This window comes from Lissotriton helveticus, chromosome 1_1 (assembly GCF_964261635.1).
Source record: "Lissotriton helveticus chromosome 1_1, aLisHel1.1, whole genome shotgun sequence".
In the NCBI taxonomy this organism is placed as follows: Eukaryota; Metazoa; Chordata; class Amphibia; order Caudata; family Salamandridae; genus Lissotriton; species Lissotriton helveticus.
Genome location: NC_136057.1, coordinates 852,602,365 through 852,626,989, shown reverse-complemented (window position 1 = coordinate 852,626,989; position 24,625 = coordinate 852,602,365). Strand labels below are relative to the sequence as shown.

At 42.7% G+C, this 24,625-nt stretch overlaps 1 protein-coding gene across 2 annotated transcripts in view; it reads left to right on the top strand.

The window, feature by feature from the left end:
- Positions 1–24,625, top strand: part of UTP20 (UTP20 small subunit processome component) — a 1,109,880-nt gene that overhangs the window by 720,221 nt on the left and 365,034 nt on the right. The window contains exons 41-44 of one of the 2 annotated variants that reach the window (XM_078675325.1): positions 7,674–7,972; positions 12,941–13,080; positions 21,268–21,424; positions 23,980–24,078. In XM_078675325.1, coding sequence (XP_078531451.1) covers positions 7,674–7,972; positions 12,941–13,080; positions 21,268–21,424; positions 23,980–24,078 — 695 coding nt within the window. Of the gene's footprint in view, positions 1–7,667; positions 7,973–12,940; positions 13,081–21,267; positions 21,425–23,979; positions 24,079–24,625 lie in introns of both variants that reach the window. The other variant, XM_078675316.1, reaches the window with a different exon arrangement.

The window sequence follows — 24,625 nt, the reverse complement described above, 5'->3', positions numbered from 1 at the left end:
TGGCCAAGGGAGCCACAGAGAGGGTGCCGGTATCCGATGTAGGTCGTGGTTGCTATTCCTGCTGATTTCTGGTGCTCAAGAAGAATGGAGGCCCTCGTCCTATCCTATACCAGTGCCTTCTCAATCCTTCCTCAAACAGGAGAAATTAAAAATGCTCATACTCGCTCAAGTTCTGTTTGCCCTCGACCCAAGATACTAGGTGGTAGCAATGGGTAAGCAGGACCCATATTTGCACATCCTCGTCCCCGCCCACAAACGTTACCTGAGGTTTGTGGTGGGCCACGAACACTTTCAGTTTGCCATGCTTCCCTTTGGCCTTACCAGCGCCCCTCACCAAGGTGATGGCAGCAGCTGCAGCACACCTGCGGAGTTCTGGGGTTTCAGTCTTCCCCCTACCTTGACAATTGGCTGTTGAAGGCGGAATTCCTTCCCGACCATCCCTGCGACCTGATTATTGAATGAGGGCATCCTATTTCAAATGGCACTAGCAGCTCATACCAGTGGTCATTTTTCATCGTTGCTCCGCTCTCCTGGCATAGAAAGTTGCGAAAATGAATGGACGTGAGCACACTGAGATGGCGCCTACATGGGTAATACATATATAATTTCCCGGCGCATGACATGGAGCCAAATGATGCCATCTATTGGCGCACAGGGGGTACTGCTTGAAAATGTCCACACTGATTCTGATGCCTGGTGATAATTCTAATGTAGGGAATCTGCGGCTAGATAGTCTTTACCAGATAAGGTATTACCGAAGGTAAGTAATTTGTTATTCAACAATTATATCTTTTTCAGAGGTGATGCATCCTACTATGATTTCAGATTAAAGTTCCAATTATGTTTGGTATTGACTGTACATTTTTTGGGAATATCCTATTACTTTAGGGTCTGGCTTTAGAAATAATATGGCAAACTCAATTTTGATGAAAATGTGATATTCTGAGGTAGATCTAATATCCAAATTGTTTCAACCCGGTACGTCTTCCCTGCCTAAACTATCCACATGTTAGAAAACAACTAAAATATTCTCAAAGGGAGCACATATAGTTGTAACTTTTCTGCCAACATTACATTTGTTTAATATCTAGTTTTGTCGCTATTTTAAGCCAGATCAGGAACAGATTTGTTTTTAGGTTAAAAGACTCCTTGAGTGTGAGACTAAACATTAAGAAAATTCTTCCCCAAAAATTTTGCAAGCTGAACCTTTCCCCCACTAATACAGTTGGTTCATCTTGGAAGGAAAGATATTGACTTACTCTTTTTAATGATGGGGTCCATGCTATTTTTGAAACTTCTGGTGATATCAAAAAACATGTGGAAGGGTTCTGTGATCTTGAATGCAGAGCAACATATTCTCTGCATTCAAAAACTCTCTAAGATTTTGTCCTCTTTGTGTGTGTCAATTGTGAGCCTATCATCATATCATCCCTTCTCATTATATGTGTCAAGACTCACATTCCTATAGTAAGTAATAATGATTTGGGAAAGGACACATCCCAGTCTTGTTTACCTCAATGTAAAGAAAGTTCTAGATTGGTTGTTTGCTTTGTAGTGTTGCTTTAGTGTTCTTTTTGTGCAGCAGAGCCCATCCACTAAAGTAGTGTTCTCAGTTTCCTCGACATCCCACAAATCACCAGTTCCCAATGTTGGTAGACCAATTCCTCCACAGATGTAGCCTGGTATTAAAAAACAAAATCTAAAATTCATCCAGTTTAATTGTGATGCCCAGTAGTTTAGACTAACATCTAGTATTTGGAGGCCTGTCTTGAAGGGGGTCTGTTGGCATTTCGAAAATGAGATCGTAGGTAGTGTTCCTTGCCATAGGAATCTACACATAATGAATTGCAACTCTGTAAATACGGTAGCATAAATTGTACCTGGGTAGTTCTGTATAGTTTATAGAAAGAAGGGCAACATGATTATTTTGAGCATCGCTTCTCTTCCCATTATTGAAAGTGGAAGAGAGGCCCATGAATCTACCTTGTAACTTGTGCGCTTAAGTAGGGGAGCTATGTTCAACACCCTACTTCTTTTCTCATTATCTCCATATTGATATTTTTAAAGTGCTTCTCTGCCTGACTTGGATTAGTGCTGGGCAGACAGGTCGGAAGATCCCCTTTAATGTGGACATTGGTGGACTTTCCCCAATTTACCCTAAGGCCAGAGGCATCTCTGTACATCTGCAAAATCTTACTCCACGTTGGGAAAGAGTAGTCTGGTTGCTAGACTTACTGACCCACATAAAGCGAAATTCTGCCCTCCTGGCAGTTTTTCATCGGAATTCCATTCACTGAGCATCTCGTCATCCACTCTGCTAAAGGCTCTATTACTAGAGGGGACACTGGAAACCCATATTGAGTGCCTCTTTCTATTGGGAATGGATGGTACAGGTCCTCGTTCTCTTGGTCCTGCACCCAAGGAACGGTTTAAATGGCCTTGACCTACTTAGTAAATACTAAAATCATGTATACCTTAAACGACCTGTAACATGAAGGGTCAGCGGACCATGTTCACACCTTTATTGACAACTAAATCATTGCACTTACCTCTTTTAATTCCTCAACTTGTATTAGTATGATTTGCAACTGCCTCAATTAGTGTTGGGTGCTGCGGTTTGACATAAATCCATTTTGATCTTCATGTACAAACTTAGATATAATTTTAACTACTCTTTAAGCCAAAACCTTCGCCAGAATTTTGTCCTCTAAATTGATCAATAATATTTGGTTATAAGACTTGCATTCATTTGTTGGCTTATTGGGTTTCAAGGGTACCAATATTATTGTGCCATGAAAATAGCGTGGCGAGGACTGCACATTATGTGCTTTCTCAAACACTGTTTTTAATGGGGGCGTACTAAGAAGGGTTATTTTTTGGGCATAAAACTCTACCAGGCGTATGTTTGGGTCAGTGGCCTTTGCAGAGGGCATTTCAGAAATAGTCTGAAATCGCCGATATACATGACAGCTTCGGCGCCCAGACCCCGTCTCCAGCCACCAAACTAACGCCCCCTACCACCACCCTCAGCGCCTGGACCCCCATCAGCACTGAAGACACCACCCACGTCATGAACACCATCCACTCTGGCTCTCCCTCTGACCCATGCCCTCACCACATCTTCAACAAAGTCGACACCATCATCGCACCCCACCTCCGGAACGTCATAAACAATTCCTTCTCGTCAGCCACCTTCCCAGAGAGCTGGAAGCACGCAGAGATCAACGCCCGTCTGAAGAAACCCACAGCGGACCCTGAAGAACTTCCGACCCATCTCCCTTCTTCCCATCCATGCTAAGGTCATCGAGAAGACCGTCAATAAACAGCTGACCACATTCCTCGAGGCAAACGACTCCCTCGACCCATCCCAGTTCGGATTTCGAGCCAACCACAGCACCGAGACCGCCCTCATTGCAGCCACCGAAGACATCAGGACCCTGCTTGACAACGGGGAAACAACCGCTCTCATCCTCCTCGACCTCTCAGCCGCCTTCGACACCGTCTGCCATCGCACCTCAACAACCCACCAAGGCTCTTCGCTCAGCCCAACCCTCTTCAATATCTACATGAGCCCTCTCGCCGCCATCACACGCAAACACAACCTCAACGTCAACTCCTACGCCGATGACACCCAGCTGATACTCTCCCTCACCCAAGACCCAGCCACCGCCAAAACCAACCTCCAGGAAGGAATGAAAGACGTCGTGGAATGGATGAAGCTCAGCCGTCTAAAACTGAACTCAGACAAAATGGAGGTCCTCATCCTCGGACCGTCCCCGTCCACCTGGGACGACTCATGGTGGCCCACAGGCTGGGCACAGCACCGACACCCACGGACTACGCATGCAACCTGGGATTCATCCTGGACTCCTCCCTCACGATGACCAAGCAAGTCAACGCCATCTCATCCTCATGCTCCGAAAAATCTTCCGGTGAATCCCCACCGGAACCAGAAAAACTGTCACCCAGGCCCTCGTCACCAGCCGACTGGACTACGGGAACGCCCTATACGCAGGAACCACAGCCAAACTTCAGCAAAGACTTCAACGCATACAGAACGCTTCTGCATGACTCATCTTCGACATCCCTCACCACAGCCACATATCTGCCCACCTGAGAAACCTGCACTGGCTCCCCGTCAGCAAAAGGATCACGTTCAGGCTCCTCACCCACGCACACAAAGCGCTCCATGACATGGGCCCCGAATACCTCAACAAACGCCCCAAGCGTTCTACACTCCCACCCGCCAACACCGCTCCGCCTGCCTCGCCCTCGCCACCGTCCCACGGATTCGCAGAACCACCACCGGAGGAAGAGTATTCTCCTACCTGGCCACCAAGACGTGGAACTCCCTCCCCGCCCACCTACGACTGACCCAGGACCATCTCACCTTCAGGAAACACCTCAAGACCTGGCTATTCGAGCAGTAGCAGCACCCCCCCCCTCCCTTCAGCGCCTTGAGACCCTTACGGGTGAGTAGCGTGCTCTATGAATGTACTGATTGATTGATTGATTGAATGTCATCTTGTGTTATGCGGAGCCCTTCATCCTGTGATATGTGCTTTATAAATTGTACCTTGGCAGATGATTTCTGATGGGGCGTTGTGTGTTTTAATGTAGCTATGCTTAGCAAACGGCAAAAGTGTGTGCGATCTTAATGGACGATAACATCTGTTTTCAGTCTTGATTTTCAATAGACGCTATAAATCAGGCTTCCCTTTCATATTGGCAAGCCAATAAAGCAGCTTCCTTGCCTTGTCACCCATTTCATAAAACGTGTGCTGGGAGCTGAACCACACTGTTCATGTCATGTTCTCTAATTTTTGTTTCTTTGCAGCCCTACCTACATTCAGTTCTCTGAGTGGGTCCTCTTCAGGTAGGGCCACCATATGCCGGCCAATAATGGAGACGTGCTCTTCAACTTCTGTTATTGCTGTTTCTGTATCTTTTATCTTGGCCGTAACCATTTACATTGCCCAACCCATTATGATGGACTTAAAAGCTTCAGAGAACGTATTTGGGTGGATAAAGTGTTTGTTAGTTTCAAAGTATTCCATAATGTTATCACTAAGGGGTTTTGACACATCATCACCATTTAGTCACCTAATGCCATTTGAGCAGTTGGCTAGATGACGAAAAGTATGTTCCATTGGTGATTGGTTAGACAAACCCCATACCTTTACTGCCATTCCTGTTGCCGTAACATAGGCATAGTCTATTTGCGAGTGGGTGCAATTTAGTGGGAATTATTATATGAATTACTTCAAACCCTCATGTTGTTTCTGCCATGTGTCACAAAGTCCCAGAGATTTGCCCATGTTGTGGAGGGACAAGGATATTGCTTGTGTTGAGTTATGAGTGCATTTGGGCATTAAGGTCACCTTCCTATTAGTGTCATTGTTATGAATGACTTTGCTAAGACTATAGAGAGTGTTTGCAGAGTGCTCTGTGTTAAGTTAGAGGGAATATATACACTAATCAGTGTGCAGGGATGGCCCTCGGCAAACCTGAAACCATACTGTATCAGTAAAGTCATCAGTTTTTGTTGTGGACACCATCAGGACAAAAAGGTTCCTGAGACGAATGATCACCTGCCTGGTACTGCAAGTGAAGTCTCTTGTGTAGCCCTTGTCAGCCACAGAATGTGCACCAATTATTCTTTCTTATGAACAGGTTAGAGTGGGATCTGAAACAACATTGAACAACACATTTTTGATGCCTCCCTCATTTAATTTGGAGAATCACAGGATCTTTGTTTTCTGTGCTCACTCCATTTGTATAACTCACGTTGGACTCAGATTATCAATCAAAGCTGCAGCAAAGACACACTGCACTCAGTTGTCATCCACTTTCTTTTTGAGAGCACCCACTTCGTTTCCTAAATGTTTCTCTCAGCTTCTTGTTGACATAGCCTCAGCATGCCCTCATTTCAGGGCACATTGATTTCAGTGTTATGTGACATTGAATGAAAATTATTGAGGGTGCCATTTAAAGGCCCTCACTTAGTATCATACCTAGCTCCTTTCTGTTTTACTCACGAGGTGTGTCCCAGTTTATAAGACTTCACCACCGCTCTTCCTCTTTCGCTGGTCTCTTTTAGCTGTTTTGGTGGTCCACTTCGACTGCTGCTTTTGAAGTATAGACATTAGGCCGAATTCCTGTCAGTTCAGATCTATAGCATGTATCTGAGCTGAATGCACAACCATCATGTTTAGTAACTGTTCTCTGGGCTAATGCTTTATGGAGTCTGGGGTCCTTTTGGTTTCCCTTTTAGATACTTTGTTGCTGCACTTCTCTGTCCCATTACTGCTGAGGCACCTGTGGAGCACACTGTGGTGCCAGACGCTGCTGTCCTCTGGACATTTCAGCAGTTTCCCTCCTCTCTACCCTTCTTTCTATTCCGGAGAATGCCTCTGTGGTAGACCCACAGCACAGGAAACTAGTGATGGGGCCTTAGCCTCCATTCATGTGCTAGCACCTACTATCTCTTCATACTGGGTGGAATTAACGGTTTGCTTCTATAGGACCTCCGAGCTACTCAGCCGACATGAATAAGCTTTCAGTTATCATTTTAGTTTCCTCCTTGCGTCCCTACGGACCCTGTAACAACTGGAAATTATTTCTCACCAGCAAAACATAGAAAAGAGTGTACACCAAAAATCCATGGTTGTAAAAGTATTATGGAATGCAGCCAGCTCTGCCTCCTTTATTTAAAAAATACTGGGAAGAAAAATAGTGTTCTGTTTTTAGGGACTAGACTTCTCGGGAACTAACAATAGGGCTCCCTTCTCTTTTTCAACCCCACGGAGTTGAATTTCGACCTACTTTTGGCTCACGTGATGAGATATTTCGCTCAGACTATGAGGTTATGATATCCTGCAGCAATGATACTACCACACGGATGTAATAAGTCATGCAGTATAGCAGGCGGTCTTTCCTTTTCAGTAATTCATAAAAATTGTGTAATCTGTCAGTCAGAACATTGGTCTTTTTAAATGTAGTGGCTAATCTTCATGTTGATCAACAATGCAAAAGTACTTCCTTTTCCCCCTCGTTCTTTTTTTCCAAGGCAAAGTAGATGCTACATTTCCTATGTCTTAAGAATGCTTTTTGACTTTATATTCTAGAATTGATGACATTTTTGATGAGCATCTCTTTGTTGGTTGGAAACTATTGCGACCATTTTCCTGTTCACCTCAAATAGCGTATTGCTCTAACAGATGTTTGATGCAGTCTCCATTACCTCACCGTCCTTTTACTGAAGTCCTTTAGAGGACATCCATTGGCAGTTCAGTAAAGAACTGCTTGGAGAATCATTGAACAGTTGCAATGAATGTGATAAAGTTCCTCATAAGAAATATTTGCTTTCACAGCGAAGTATACTTGTAGATTAACAGGTTCTATCATTGTATTGTTTTCTCCATGTCACTGCTGGAGATTTGTTATTGGTTTGTTGGTGACATTCTTTTTCATAATGGACTGATTGGCACCAGTTAATGTATCTAAATATTTGGTTTAGTGGCAGGTCTGGATGTTTTAACTTGTCATACATGTATAATACATGATGATTTGATGATCAACATTTAAACATGTTAATCAGTTTAAGTAAATACCCACAGGCAGCAACACTACTGTCCTTTTATCATAGTTTCTTTTTTTTCTTTTAGTTACAGGTGCCATGCCAATTAGTCAAGACACCGAGGACGAAGTTATGGAATTAGAAGTTGAACTTGATGAGGAGATGGAAGAGGAAAATGGACATCCTGGATGCACACTTGAAGAGACAACTGAGGAAAGCGTGACTCAGCCACAACTAGATGAAGCTGTGGGGGTGTCTAAGGGAACACAAGTTAAAAAACAGATTTCATTCCTTCCTAGAAATAAAGAGGAGCTGGAGTGTCTGATTCAACACATACAAGAAACGGTTACTGGCAACATCTTACCAAAGTTACAGAAGTGTCTCGCTGCTAAGGTGGGTACCATCCAAGGGGCAGGGAAAAGCATGGGATTTATGATGCATTTGTTGATGACTGGAAACTACGTTATTGTACACATAACACATTTGAAAGCGTCAGGTTATGTTACTTTATTGGTATCTTTATCATAAATGTAATTTAATTTATTTATTTATTTTAATTTAATTAATTTATTTATAAAGCGCTAACAATCATCCTGGGTAGGATATCACGGCGCTGAGGTTTGGTGCTGAGAGGTACGATAACCGCACTGATTACTAATTACTCTAGTTTAGGGAAGAGTAGTGTCTTTAATTGTTTCCTAAATGATAGGAGACAGTCTGTCAGTCTGAGACTGGAAGGTAGTTCATTCCATTTGGTTGCAGCTAGATGAGAGAAAGCCCGCTCTCCCATCCTAACAGTCTTCACGCGGGTAGTGTTTGCTCTTCCTAAAGTTCTGGAACGAAGGTTCCTTGATGGTCTATGGAATTTGACTTTATTGTGTAGAATAGTAGGGCCTGTATTGTAAAGTACCTTGTGTGTGATACACAGTAGTTTGAAGTTGGCTCTTTGTCGCATTGGGAGCCAATGTAGCTCTCGCAGGCAACTTTTTGCCGAATCATATCTCTTCCTATTGCATACAGCCTTTGCCGCGGCATTTTGCACTATCTGCAGTTTGGAGAAGAGATAGTCTGCCATTCCAACAAACAGAGAGTTGCCGTAGTCCAGTCTGCTTATCAGCAGCGACTGGATCAGGGTCTTCCTACACTCAGTCGGAATCCAGGGGAAGACTCGTCTAAGCATTTTCAATAATGCAAAGCCTCTGCCACAGACAGTGGAGACATGTGATTTCATGGACAGAGCACTGTCCAATACCACACCCAAGTTTTTCGCTTTTATGGTGGGATTTGGGGGCAAGCCCAGGTTACTTGGCCACCAGCTGTTGTCCCAGAGCTGGGGATTTTTGCCAAACAGGAGGATTTCTGACTTGTCTGCATTTAATCTCAGACAGTGCTCTTGCATCCAATTGGCCAGTTCAGTCAGGCAGTTTAGTAGTCGAGTTTTAGGATCATCTTTCTCATCAATGGTGACCATCAGCTGGGTGTCGTCAGCATAAGAACACATTTCAACACCCCAGTTTCTTCCAATGGCTGCCAATGAGGAAACAAATACATTAAACAAGGTTGGGCTTAATGAAGAACCCTGAGGAACCCCATATTTAATGTTTCGCGGGAGAGAAATAAAATCACCCAGACACACTGATTGTGTTCGATCCGCCAAAAAGGATTGTAGCCATCCCAATGCCTTGTCTCGAATACCTTTCGCTTCCAGGGCTTTCAGTAGTTGGTCGTGTGGTACGGTATCAAAAGCCGCTGATAAATCCAAGAGTATCAGGACGACTGTCTTGCCATGATTCACCTGGGCCCTGATAGTATCCGTCACCGCCAAAAGTGTTGTTTCAGTACTGTTGTTCGCCCTGAAACCTGTCTGAGAGACATCCAACAGTTCATTGGCTTCCAAATAAGTGGATAGCCGTCTATTGACCAGTTTCTCCAGCACTTTTGAGAGGTAAGGTAACTGGGATATTAGTCGATAGTTGGCAGGGTTGTTTACATCTAATCCTGCCTTTTTTACTAGTGGGGTGACTAGGGCCTGCTTCCAAGATCTTGGAAATGTAGCGGAGCATAAGGAAAGATTAAGTGCTTTCGTTACAGCAGGGCAAATTATAGGGGTTAGCTGAGAAAAAATGTGGTGCGGACATGGATCTAGTGGGGATCCTGACTTAACTTCGAGCATGACTCTGCCTACCTCGGCTTCTGAAAAAGGGCCAAAACTTGAACAGATAACTTGAGTTGTGGTTGGTACACTACGCTCGATGGTTTCTAGCCTACAATTAGGAAAAGAGGCATAGATGATATCAATTTTCTCACAGAAAAAATCATTTAGTTTATTGCAGTTCTCTTGTGATGGAGTAAGTTTTACTGAAAGATTTGTTGGGTTACATAATTCCCCAACAATTCTAAAAAGTTCCTTTGAGGAATTTTTATTCTCAGTGATTCTACGTGTAAAATACTCCTTTTTTGCCTTCTTAATTGCTTTATTGTAGCGTACGAGTGCTTGTTTATAAATGTTTCTGGTGTCGTCTGACTTGCCTATTCTCCATTTATGTTCCAGAGATGTACATTTTCTCTTTAAAAGTTTCAATTCTGGTCCGTACCACCTTTCGATTTTGTAGTTCTGGGTTTGTGATTAACTCGGAGGGTGGAACAGAACTCAAGTGCAGTCTTAATATTTGTGTGAAGTAAATCTATTTCTTCATGAATATCAGTAGCTGCTAAACTCGGGTGTGAAAAATGTTGTTTGAATTTGTCTGTTGAGTAATTTTTTCAGCTCCTTGTGCTTGCTACACTTAGACCCAGTGTTCTCGTGTGTATAGTAGGTAGATTGATACGGAAAGTGATCATATAGTGATCTGTCCATAGCAGAGGTGTTACAGAGTCAATGTCAATCGATTCCATGTTAGAAAATACCAAGTCCAATATATGACCTGCCGTGTGTGTAGGTTGGTTAACTCTTTGGGATATCTGCAGGATTTCCATATCCTCCACTAATTGTTTTGTTAGGGGGTTATTGCATTTATCAAAATGTATGTTAAAATCTCCAAGGAGGAGGATATTTTTGTTCTTCAAGCAGACTGGCATAATTTGCTCCAGTAGTTGTGTACTGAAATTTAGTGTGCAGCCAGGAGGATTGTAGATTAGTACTCCTCCGAATAACACATTAGTGTTTAAGGATATTGAAAATGCCATAGTTTCACAGTTTTCCACTTGTATGTCGGTCTCTTGCTTACAAGTGAGAACATCTCTAAATAAAATGCTTGTTTCTTTCAGAATTATATATCTTTGCCAGTTTGAATTCATACATTGTTAGTGATCTTTTAACACTAGAAGTTATCCGTATGTTTCCTGCACCTTGTGCATCGTTCTATCTTTTTATACAGTTGATTGAGTTCAAATGTAGCGATGTGCTTTAAGGAGCCACTCTCAAGCCTGGCAAACTACAGTTGTTTTGTTAGCTACCACGGTTCTAGGGAAAAAGAGCTTTTACGCCTCAATTTCTTTATACTTCTTATTACTGCAGCAACCAGTGTAACATCAAAGCAAGTAACAAGGTATCATTCACAGGAAAAACGGTGACCGCAGATTGTCTGCCCCTGGCTTCTGAATCACTCAGATCATCCTCTATCAGACCTGACTGTCACAGCTGCAAACTTGTAGAACACTTTAATGCTTCCTCAGCGCTCATATTATCCAAAATGTGAAAAGCATAAAACCGTGATTTAAATGTTTCTGGCTTGTCAGACAGTAGTACATAACATGAGCTATCATGAGACAAAGCTTTTATTTAATATTGTTCTTGTACATTTGCAGAGCAGCCAAAATTCTAAGGCAGGTTCGTGAGGCATGAGCGCCTGAATGAAGATGTAATCACAGTGCTCACTGTCCTTAGCAAAGGGAGTCTAAGACCATTAAATTATTTTGTACTCCTCTTTATAAATCAGGTGCAAGTATTGTCAGACTCTCCAAGTGAACCATGTGTCTATGATGTGACATGACTATCTCTTATTGATTATCAGCCATGTGAGTGGAAGCCTGCAGCATTTTTGGGTTGTTATTCATAACCATATAATATAAACACAGGCAAAACTGTAGAGCCTGTCATTTCATTTGCTTCACAAATACAGTCTCCATTACTGCAGGTGGATTTTTATGATATTCTATACCACAAAAATTGACCCTTTGGTCTAAAACAATGAGGTGTGCTTGAGCTGCTTCGGTATTTCATATGGATTGGAGCTGAAACTACTGTATTGATGGCAGTTGTTTTTTAATGTAAACCATTGCCATGTGCCATAAGTATTTTATTGTCATGAAGGACCCAGAATGAGTTTTGAGTGATATATTTTAAAAGTCAAATAAATATAGTTATGTACATTAGATTATTCAGGCATTTTGATAGATGGTTTAGCAATTTTACAACAGATTGACCACACATGTACAACCTATATTGTGCTATACAAGTTTAGACCATCTCCTGGTCTGTTTCGTCAGCAGTCAAGAAAAGTTGCTAATCATGGGTACACCATTTGGATTCTCTAATTTTGATATATGGACTTATAATTTGAGTAACTTACTCTGTAAGGTTGGGTTACATTATACAGAAAGTTTACTTCCACTGAGGAACTTGCCTATTGAGTGCTAGTTTGTAGGCTGTTACTGTTGTGCGTCGAAGTAATAGTGTGAGCTTTTTCATATGTTACTCATTGTGAGTAGATCTAATTAAACCAACTGGGTTTTTACATGGTTGAGTTGTATGTCCAAAACCCTGGCATTTGTATTTTGTATTTTGTTTGTTGTTTCTTTGGGGGCTAGCCCCAAGTATCAATGTCTTCTTTTACTTTTATCAAGAAATTATCCCCTATGTGTACCAGAACAGCCTCATTTCAACATCCATATTAATGGATAGAAGTCCCAGAAATGAGCGTTTCTTGGATTAAGGTTTTTTCATACGAATGGTGTTTACTCCAGGTTTTGTAGATGCATGACAATCACATCACAGCTCAGGTTTAGACCAATTTTTCTGTAAAAAAGAAACACTAACATGTCATTGATTTCATTACAGTCTTCTATTTTTTCTAACTATCCTCTTCTCTTTTTGTGGCCCATGGTCTACCTGAGATCTAATCTCCTGTCATGTGTTGTATGACTGGGGTGCACAACATACTAAAGAGGCTACACATGCTCTCAAAAATACATTTGTTATAGATGTTTATTTGTGTTTTCCTTTACCTAGCTAATAAAAACACTCATTCTCAGTTAGCTTTAATGTTAAACTGTAGTGTTTGTGGTAATTTCATGCTACAAATATTACTGTACCTTGCAAGGACATGGTTTCCCTGATTGTTGTTTTTATTTCTATTACAGGTAAAGAGGGATGAGGAGCATAAACTGACAAAGTCGAAGGCTGTGAATGAGGATGAAATAGTGAGAGTTCCGTTAGCTTTTGCTTTAGTCAAGCTCATGCAGTCTCTTCCTCAGCCGATTATGGAAGCAAATTTGCCAAGGTACTAAATCTCATGGGGTGTGCGGAAAATAGAATACTAAGGCCATTGGGACTGGATGTTTGTACATGATTGCTGTACATATGAATCAAACTACATTAACCATTTTTAAGCACACCACATAAAGTAGGCTAGTACAGAGCATTTATTTATTTATTTTGCAAGTGCTTGCATTTCTGATGGATACTTCCAACCACATATTCCTCACATTTTGAATTGCCCCTGACTCCATGCTGGGCCCGGAAGTCTTTCTGCTATGGCCTCAGCACACCTGGTGTGGTGACATAGGAGTACAAGGTGGCATTGCTCGGAATCTGGAAATTATGGCACAGAGACATATGTAGGCGCCTTCCCTGCACACTGACATCATTACTTTTTTGTGTGCTCTCTGGCATGGGTCTGGAGTTTTGCTTCAAAGCTTTTGGTTGCTGCTCATTACTTCCCCAAAAACCTATATCAGCAGTGTGCTAGGCAAAATGTACCAACAAAGAACACAGGCTTTATACTGTGCCGCAACTGCATGAAACATCTGCCGGCCATAGGCCCACATGACATCTGCCTAGAATGCTTGGTTTTCCAGTGTGAATCTTTTCAGGATTCACATGTGGTGCATAGTTCCACCATCTAGTATATGGATGCTGAAGGTGCACTAAGGATGCTGTGGATGCGACGCAATCATTAGGGGGGGTCTTCCTTCAGGAGATGGTAAGTGGGGGTCCTGTTTGCAGGGTCGATCTGCCACGAAGTTCTCTGTTCTGGCCGAAGTCCACTCGCCACTGGACTAGCAAATGCCTTTTGTCGCATTCACAGGCCAATCCTTCCTTCGTTGATAACTTACCTACTGAGGGTCCCAGCAACTCTCCGACAGCACTCCTGAGTTCTTCAAATTCGGGTGCAACCAAGTGCATCAGGTCTTGGTCCTCTGTGATGCACGGTGTTGGTGGTAGCGACTTAAAGACTTTGGATTACCAACTTTACCCAGCAAGCTTCTTTAGCTGTTGTGTCTCCATACTGCGAAAAAGAAGCCAGTCAGCTGGCTTCCTGTTGGGGTTATCATGGCTTGACTGGTCAGTGGAGAGGTCTTCTACTTGAGCAGGACATAGCAGGCACAGTCCCTCTCTTCGCCAGCCACCAGATGCAGCAGGTGCATTCCTCATCGGTGCATCCTCCCTTTCCTGGTCCTTGCCCCTCAGTGCAGCCATGCAGTCCTCCTTTATTCCTTGGTTGAGATTGGAGTTCTTGGTGACATGGGTGCCGTATTTCTCTTCAAAAAATGCCATCAGTGTAGGACACAATTGTTAGCCAATAGGGCCAACAGGTTCCTTCTCTCTCTCATGACCACTTTCGGAGAAGAGTGGCATCTGGCTATCCAAGGATGCACCATTCTGCATTGCATACTCCTGCCATCTAGTGTTAGGTCTGTATGTTTTCAGGTTATTTTTTTTCAAAGATGTCTTTCCAGCCATGCGGTAAGGTGACTCCTCCTTTCGGTGATAGTACACATGGGCATCGACCCCATTGTTAGATTGTTTTTTTCCGCCATCGGGTTCAGACGTGTATTGCTGCGCTCCGGTATGAAACCGTTTTTCAGGTCCCCCTCGGTGCGCAATCCACTATACCCACGTCGGTATTATTTCATACACATATCCCACTTCTCCGTGTATCGTATGAGTCGGAGAAAATTTCCTTTTCAATCGGGAGACTTGTGGAAGGCCACCGGGCCTAACCGCGTTGGTCCACCTCGCAGTCGATGGAACGGACTCCATTCAAATTCTGTCCTCAGTGCCACTCAAAATATCCACACACCGACTCGCACAAAGTGTGCAATTTGTGCTTATCTCCAGAGCACAATGAACAAGAATGCGACACATGCAGATTTTTTCGTCCAAGAAAATGCTCTGTGATAGTCAGGCCAGATGTCGTGAAATGCAAACCCAGAACATCGAATACACGCCGGACATCTTCGATGAAGGATCCGAGCCAGAAGAACTTGATGCACAAGGGGCCAAAGAGGAGCAGGAAGAGAAACCCGTATCTATTCCTAATTCAGACTTCGAGATGGAAGACGACATAACGCAAGGTCAAGGTGCCCAGAAATCAAACTCAGACTAAGGAAAAGGTTTCGGTTCCACCTCTACCTTCGGGCCAAGGCCGGCACCGAGAAGATGTTTCTGACAACCCTCCTCCCGGCTTGGCACCACAGCATATTGTTAAGCCTTCTGGCTTGGGATCGAGTTGACCAAAGTCAGGCACCGAGCCAAAACCTTCGACCTCAAAGATGAAGACTGTTTGGGGCCGATGCCCTCGATGCTGAAATCGAAAACGGCTTCAGAGCCCAAACCTTCCGCGCCGAAAGGTCATTCCATCCCGGCACTGAAGTCTTCATTGCCGAAACAGAAAAATGCTCCTACGAAGCTGCAGAATCCGATTCTCGACTTCCCACCCCCAAATCAAATCCTAAACAAAAGGAACTTTATAATAATACTGATACAGGACATCTTCTTACCAAACTTCCTCAGAAGCGCAAACCTGAGTCAGGAGACATACAATATAACATTCCTTTAAAGAGGAAAAATGTTGGTTCTAACCCTTCTGGTTCTAACCCTTCTCCTCCTCCACCACGTTCCCCTACAGCTTCCCCACCTGCATTAGAGTGTTTACTTATCACACCAACCAACTCTCCACCACCACAGCTTGAAGATGATTGTGATGGGGATACTCAATTACCTGTATATCCCTAGGAAGACTACAATACTGATTCACCTACAGATAATGACCCAGACCTTTACCCTGCAAAACCTTCTCCACCTGACGACAATGTAGGGTATTTAGAATTGCTTGCTAAAGCGGCATAATATCACGGGGTACACCCACACAAAGAATCCCTAGAAGAAGACTTGTTGTGCGAAACTTTGAGTAGTACACACAGATCTAGTCAGACTCTCCCTATGCTCAAAGGCATGATGAGACATGCTGATTACATATTCAAAGACCCCGTTCAAGCTTGTATTCTGACTCCCAGAATAGACAATGAGTATAAACATGCTCCAGCTGATCCAGTCTTTATTAAGGGCCAGTTACCACTAGACTCACTTGTTGTCTCTAATGCCCATAAATGGGACAATTCACAAACCTATGGAGATGCCCCCTCAATCCCCCTGTACAAGGAATCAAAATCATTAGATGCTTCTGGCAAACGAATAGCCGCCCAGGCAGCAAATCATTGGCGCATTGCCAACAACTAGGCCCTCTTAGCCAGGTATGATAGAGTGCATTGGGACAAAATGGAATAATTGCTCTAATATCTCCCAGATGAGCACAAAGCTAAAGCTCAGGATTTAGTACAGGAAGGAAAACTCATCTCCAATTATTCTATTAGATGTGCTTTAAATGCTGCTGACACCACATCTAAAGAGATTAACACTAGTGAGTTATTCAGGAGGCATGCCTGGTTAAGGATTTCCGGTTTCAAACTTGAAGTCCAACAATCCATCTTAAATACTCTGTTTGATAAAAAGCATCTCTTTGGGCCGGAAGTAGATCAGGCATTGGAGAAAATGAAAAAAGACACTGAGGTAGCTAAATCTATGGGAAGCCTACGGTCTCCTTCAAATCGTGGCACCTTTCGTCGCTCCTTTTACTGTGGTGGGTCCAAGACCACATCCTCAGACAACAATGTTTCCTCTTAAAAAGGCAACAATCAATCTTCCTCCAGAAGAGGCTTCTTTAGGGGAGGATACAGAGGGAACAACGGCAAAGGTAGGAGCACGGGTTCCACACCCCATAATTCCCTTTCCCCTAACAAACAATGACTTATGAGGGACGATCCCTAAGTTTGAGGGACGCTTATTACACATCATTTAAGGAGGGACATAGCACCAAATGGTCTATGACTTAATGAGGCCCGCCAGACGAGTAGAAGAAAGAAGTAAAGATCCAGCCTGATGTAATATTAGATAGTGGCATAGCCCAAGCCTTCCTGAGAGCTGTCTTTGAGCTCTCCTTTTGTTTGGGACCATGCATCTGTCCTGGGCGAGCTGGCCTTTTTAGCATAGCATCTGATACCAGATACCCTATTTGTACAGATGTCTAGCAGTAAAACAAACTCCAGTACCTACCTCATGGCTCTACTGGACAGGGAATCAAAGCATGTTTATTCATTGCAAAAAGAGGGTGTTTATTTTAGCCAATATGATCCTGAGGTCTCTTAAAGCGGTTTGACCATGGGGTTGCTCTCTAGTATATGGTGAGCGAGATCTTGAACGGTCTGCCTCTGGAGTTTTGGAACTTGTTCGATCAGACGGTTCACAATGGACTGCATGTGCCACATACATTTTTAACGGGCAGTCTGGATATCACTTACTATGTTATCCATGCTGTTGGCACCAGAGTATTGGTTCAGCGCCATGCCTGGATGCATGCCATCTGTTTCTTTGTTGATTTGCAAGCTTCCCTGATGGAAATGGTGTTTAATGGCTCCAGGCTCTTAAAAAAAAAGCAGACTTTGCCTTGAAAAATTTCTAGATGGCCTTTTCATGGCTCTAGAACACGAGATATTGGCAGAGGCTGGACCCGTAAGCATGACAGCAGTTGCCAACTGCAGCAACTGCCAAGCAGTTCTGATTTCCCTCTTCACTGGTTTGTTCTGGCCAGTAGGTTACAGGATTATTAATTTATTTTGCCCAGCTGGTTAGGAAATTACCTCAGACTGCTGGTTCTTTGAGGGTGTTTAAAATATTTACACCCTCCCATTTCTAGCAACAAAATGAAATCTCTTCTCTGCCGGTTCTGAGGATTGCCAATTTAGGGGGTATTCCTATCCATGGTAGCTTTCAAAACCTTTCCGACTCTGCAGCAAGTCCAGGTCATTAAGGATATGAGCCTGATGTTTTGGGCTCGTCCCTGTGATCAGTTCTGGATTGTTAATGTCTTCTTGTTCTCCTTGCCTCATGCACCCTGCTGATGTCTCGTGCCCACTGGCACATGCAAGTTCTGCAGTTGAACCTTCACCTTAAATGGGTGCAGCACTGGTGATTGAGACAGCTTTGAACCTTCAGTGGTGGGTGACGGATGACAACCTGACATACGGCAGGCCATTTTCTCTTCCTCGTTCAGAGATCACAGTGTTGACAAATGTGTCATGTCTGGGTAGTCACCTGGATGAGGGGGATCAGAGGACTCAGATCTCCAGTAGGGCAGGGGCACTTATTTGGCTTCCGGAGCTGCATGCCATCTGGCTGGCAACCAAGGGCAAACCTGTTCAGGTTCTGACAAGCTTCACCTCCGACATTTGGTACGTCAATAACCAGAGCAGAAATGTGTTGCATATTCTGTGCCATGAAGTACTGAGACAATGGCAATGGATGGAACTTTAAGGGGTTCCAGACGTCTGTCACTTGGCAAGCGCCCATAATTACATTGTGGACAAGGTCAGCAGACATGTGGCTGACCCCAAATGATGCCTGTACTCAGATGTAATTCAAGGTGTTTTAGCCTTGTGGGTGTGCCTGGGCCCTTGCGGCCCTGACGGCAGAGCATTCAGTGTTATACGGAATAGCTACTCAATGCCGCTCTGTTTCTTTCTGTACAGGTGGCAACTCGCGTGACCTTTGCAGAGGAGTTAGAGATCCCTCTGCAGGTGTGCTGACTACAGGGGGATGTCTAGGAGGTATCGGACCCCCTTACAACCCTCGAGAGGGCTGCCTTAAAGAAGGCACAATAACAGTGCACAGCCTTTTTGAGTATGTTTGCTTCTGTGCCCGAGTCTATAGTGGACGCGGTCCACACCCCCATGCAAATGAGGGAATTCCTTTTCATGATAACCCTGGCGCTACATGTTCCAGTCCTGTCCCTATTACAGAATCGGCATTACAGGCATCTGTGGCCCTTTCTGTAATACCATTGTGCCACAGGGGCACACAAAGTTGGTAAACTTACCACTTACGCCCCGGGGCACATAAAACATGGCCCCACGGAGTTTCCGCCTTAGCAGATGCGTTCCTCCTTTTTTGTGGTGCTCCTGTTTCCATTATGCGTTTCCGCCTCTGCTTTCCTGAGTCCTGAAGAATGTCAAGAGGGACCGGGCTCAGCTCGTATTGATCTGCTATTCCAAACCTTTGAGGCTGTGCATCTCAGATCCCCCGCCTCTTTTTAAGGACCTGTTGTCCCAGCAACAGTGCAGGCTCCTTCTTCCGACCTGAAACCTGCACCTTTCTGCATGAAGATTAAGCAGAACCAACTGTGTGGTTCTGACCTGCCTGCGGAAGCGGTGCATGTGAAGTTGATCTATCCTTACTGTTGGGTTTAGTTTAAGGCCCGGTGTAAGGACTGTCAGGTTGTTGCGCTTCAAGTTAAACTTTTTCATGTGATCTAGTTTTAGTTGTTCTTGGTCTGGCAAGGCCTTTACCAGTTTAGCTCCCCTTTGTTTAAGTCACCAATTGTGAAGGTTTTCTGTTTTTGAATAATCTAAACGTTTTCTCCTGCGCACTTTCTTGTGCCGCAGTGGGATTTTAATTTTCTACAGATTTTTTTCTATGTACACACTATCTCTGTACCAGTGTTCTTACAGATAGTAGACCCTTAATACGTTTTCCCTCATAGCAATCACTTTTGCATGCTGTGTCAGTGAGCTGCAGGTGCTGTCACTTTTGCTACCTTATGCCACCTTTTTGCAAGACAAATTGTTACTCTGATCTCGGCCATCCTTTCTACTGACATTGGTGTCGTCCTTCCATGCAGGGTAGTCCACCACGTTTCCTGCTTTCTTCTTGGTGACACATTTATTTAAGAAAGGAGTGAGGCTTCATCAGATGGATCTGCAAAGATTGCTTAGTTTCTATATGGACTAGAGAGCACAAGATCAATGACTTACTGGATTCACTAGTGAAATGTAGGGAATGGCAGTTCAGAAACAGACTCTATCAAGATTTATTGTGCTCAGTGTCAAAATGGGCTATGCCATGGCCAAGAAGGAGCCTCCTGCCTCTTTCCACCAGTACAAATATTACCACTACAGATTTGGCATGGGGTGTTTAGTGACGGACCCCTCCGAGGCTTATACATGGGCGTCTGCCCACTCCTCCACCAGGCACTATATTATTGAGACTGAGTTCAGCAGGGAGTACTATCCTACCAGTTAGGTACTGCAGGGCTGCCTAATATTAAGTCCACTCCTCAGACTCACTACCTTCTGGAGTATACTGCATTTGTATCTATTCAAAAGGTGAGGAAAGTTAGGAGTATCCTTCACAAGGACAAGTTACTTACCTTCAGTAATGCTGTATCGGGTGGATACTGTATCTACCCACAGATACAGCACATACCCACACTTTTCCTGGTTCTTTGGAGTGGACTTCAACTAGGGTTTGGCTTTAGATGTAAATGTACAGGAATTTATATAGCGCAAATCACCAAGCGGTTTCTAAGCGCTTGCTTAGGGAACCCGTCCTGGTATTCCCCTGTGAGATAACCCCGGCAGGGTATCCGCAAGGTGAAAGCCAGGCATCCCGCCGCAAGGGGCCGTTGTGGAGATTAAGCAAGCTATTGCCCAGAGTCGCAGAGTGTGAACCCGTGAAACGAGTAGGCACCGGAGCGAGAATTGTCGAGTCCATGGACATTTTTTTTTTTTAGGACTCAAGACCCCGCCGAGCCGGGAATTGAACCCTGGTCCCGGGCTGACCTCTGCTTCCAGGTCTGCCTCCTCTAACCAGTGAGCCACACTTCTCCAACTTGCTCAACTTGCTGTCCATTTTCTGACTAATCTGTTTCTCTAGGTGTGTAGAAGTTACCTTTGAATACTGACATCAGAATGCAGGTATGGCCATTGTATACAGCTCTGCTCCTTCTGCTTTTGGAGGCAGTGCGAAGCTCCTGCAGTATTCGAAGGCACCTAAAAGCATGTGAGGGCTATTGCAGAAAAACGTCTGGATCCATTTTGGCACGTGAGAGACATCACAAGGTGTGAAATTTGCAGTTAGATAATGTTTCCACCAAAAATAGTGTTACAGGAGATAAGTAACTTGTTCTTTGCCTTCATATTACTGACTAAGTAGCTTTTATTTAGAATTGGATGGGAGGTTTTGCACAGTCTTTCTTGTTAGTTTAGCAATCGGATTCTGCACCTTTTGTTTGTTGCAACAGCTAATTTTGGAGCTGTCGCTTGACTGTATATTTCTCTTTTACTAATTACAGTATTCTGCTCAAAATATGTGTGCTTCTGAGGAGCAGGCTACAGGAGATCCGCGACATTGCAAGGGACACTCTAATTAAAATAATGGAGACATTGGGCCCTCACTACCTGCAGTATGTTCTAAAAGAGATGCAGACTGTGCTTGTTAAAGGATATCAGGTAAAATGTTATCATTTGTATTCATGGCATTTGCTCTTCTTGAGGAGCGGGTAATTGTAAGCCCAAGTTCAAGTTTATTTTTCAAGCTTGGTTTCTGCCGAAATTGGCAATAGAAACATCATACAATCACGTTATTATTCAGTTAAAAGCCATTTTATAAAAATCCACCATTTTGCTTCAGTTTTTCAAAAATTATGAAACCGTTTTTCAGCTTGTGACATCATTGTATGTCCTTACAATTCATTACATATTTAATTAAATGTCTTATGTTCAGAAATTTCCTCTTTCTATAAATAGGTCGTAACATAAATCACTGAATTTCCTAGTGCATTGCAAAACTCCAAGATATGGGTTAAAGTTTGAGGTCCCAAATTGTACAATTGAAATTTAGTATGGAATACAGTGTTTTTGTCCAATGCCCCCTTACCTCAATAATTGGCAATTGGCCTAATCAAAATTTTGGTATCCACCTCCTAATTTCAGTTGACTCGTTTGTAATTAGATAAGATTGTGGAAACACCATTCTAGTTGTATTACATATATCCACACATGTATTCCCTTTTTAATTACTTCTTGATCATAAATCTGACTCTTAATTACTGTTTTAAATATTTTTTACATTACCATTTTCTCTACTTGTTATCACCTTCTTCTGTATTCAGTTTTAGCTTTATAAAGATTGATTGTAAATTCCCCTTACACCAAACTGTACCGTCACCTACAATATGTAGTTGATGTTCGAGCAAGAGTACTCTTGAGTAATATTTCCGATCTAATTCAAATATCAATGCACTTCCAAGTGTACTTTGAGCCAAATTCAGCCAGAGCATCCAAATGGATGTTTTATCACTTGTGACCTCGGTTGATTTCTGCCTCACATTCCTATCACATTTTCCCAGAGCATCTGCGCCATCTTATCTCTAGCCTCGACTAAAAAAGTTACTCTAAAATAGCAATACTTAGTAACTTTTTTCAAGAACACAGTTATTTAGCTTCCACTTAAATTCATTTTTTTTTTAATTCCCTTACTTTGGTTTTATCGTTGTTAATTTTGAAAAACTTCTATACACAGTACTGACCAAACATTTCTAGTACATGTTGAAAGCCAATTGGAGGTAAATCAAACAAGATGGTGTCATCTATATAAAAGCTACTTGGCTTCTGATGCAATTTAGGTGGGACACATCATGGTTCTTAAGAACCTTAAGTTCATCAGTGAATTATATTGAGCGAACTAACTGGGCTAAAATATAACTTTACTGAAGGCCATTTGGTGTATTTATTTTTTACAACACCACACATTCTTTATTAGCTACATTCTGTTCAATGAATCTTTATGCAACTCAATATTAAATGTGTCTTGGTGTTCTCTGTGCTTGCGTCATGTTCCATAAAATATTTTTAGCAGCTAAATCAAACGGTGTGGACAAATCAATGTACATATACCGGGACCACCATTAAAATAGAATTCTCATTAACAAGTATGCTTGTTTTACATTTTGCAGTTGCTCTATTACATATTTTTATTTTATTTGTTATCTTTTGGGAAGCTTAGGAGTTCCATATCTTTAGTAGTTAAAGTCCTTAAACTGAGTATGGACTGCGATATATTCAGTGTCTTTATGCAATTCATCATAGTAGTTTCCCCTTCACTATTGAATATGTGAATTCTAATCTGGAAGGATCTGTGTGCCATTCCCTAGCTTTAACATCCAGGTTTTGTACTAGATTTATCAGTTCCAGATTTCTCTCCTCAAGATTTTCCTCCAACTGTTGGGTGCACTGCATTCTCCTTTTGCCATGCGTAGATTGCCACAACTTGTGTTATGATTTGTTTCTATTCCCTGCGTCAGTTAATACATCATTTTCTACTGATCTTAGCTGATTAATCCCATTTCCTTTCACCATCAGGGGTCCCATAGAATTTCATTCTATTTCAAAATTATTTTTGAAAGTCCAAACACAAGCATAAAAAAGAGAAGTGGGGCTTAAGCCCGTCTCACCACTCCCACCCCAAGAAGAACAGGGGAGGATGTCAGGTAGTCAGTTGCATGACAGGGCTACCGATCACTAAGCTGTTTTTGGTAAAGGTTAACATGCATGTAATCAGCTTATCACCACGAAGATGCTATAATTTGTTGAGTTTAATTATAAAAACGGAAATTTCCCTTTTCTATGATTCCCTAAAAAAAAAATAAAGAACAGCACTCAAAGGCAAAAACATTGAAAGTGGATACTTGTAGTTAATCTGTGATCACATTTTGCAAGAATGATTGGTTGTATTCTGAAGCTATCATAGAGTCTGAAATTGACCCACTTGTTTTTATTAATCTAATTAACTTATTTTGTATCATACTGGCTTATTGCTTTCTTACCCACTTACCAACACTAACTTCTTTTTTTATACGGCTTCCTTTGTCAGTGCTCTTCCCACCACAAGTTACACATTTCATTTTGTCAGGGTGCAAGTTGCTTGATTTTTCTTTTAATGTCTGTAGTTGCCCATACTTAGACTTTGCGCATCATTAATGATTTCTTTTCTCCTCTTTATTTAGGTTCACGTGCTGTCGTTCACTGTTAACTTGCTGATGAAAGGTCTGAGCAGTAGACTAAAGAGTGGAGATTTGGATACTTGTTTAGACATTATGATTGAGGTAAATACCAGTTATGGGTGACTTCCATTAATTAAGCCAAGGTTTTACATTCTATGATTTTCCTTGAAATATATTTTTATTTCACCTTTTATCACAAACATCTGCTTGTAATCCTGTAAAGCCTTTTGCCCTTTTACAGTGTGTGGGTATTAGTCGTTTGAGTGCTCTGCTAACGTTTTAGGTATATTTTGTGCTCACAGTTCTAAGGTTGTCCACAGCACTTTTTCAGCAGCTCCCAAAAGGAAAATACATATAAGCGCTCTCACATATGTTAGTAATTTAATCTACAACAACACCTGCTGGTTTTAAGAGTAGATGATGGAAATAAAATATGGTGGACGTTTGTTTCAAAATCCGGTCAGTGTTGTGCCTGGATGCTTTGAAAAATGGGCCCAATCTGTCATGTTTATTCTTTTAAGTGCAAACTATGCTTTGCCTGTCAGGAAATATTTAGTTATTTATGTATTTCATTTATGCATTGCACTAAAATGCTGCCTTGTAGTCGCTTCGAAGCACCATGCATATGCAGAGTAAAGATTGATTGAGC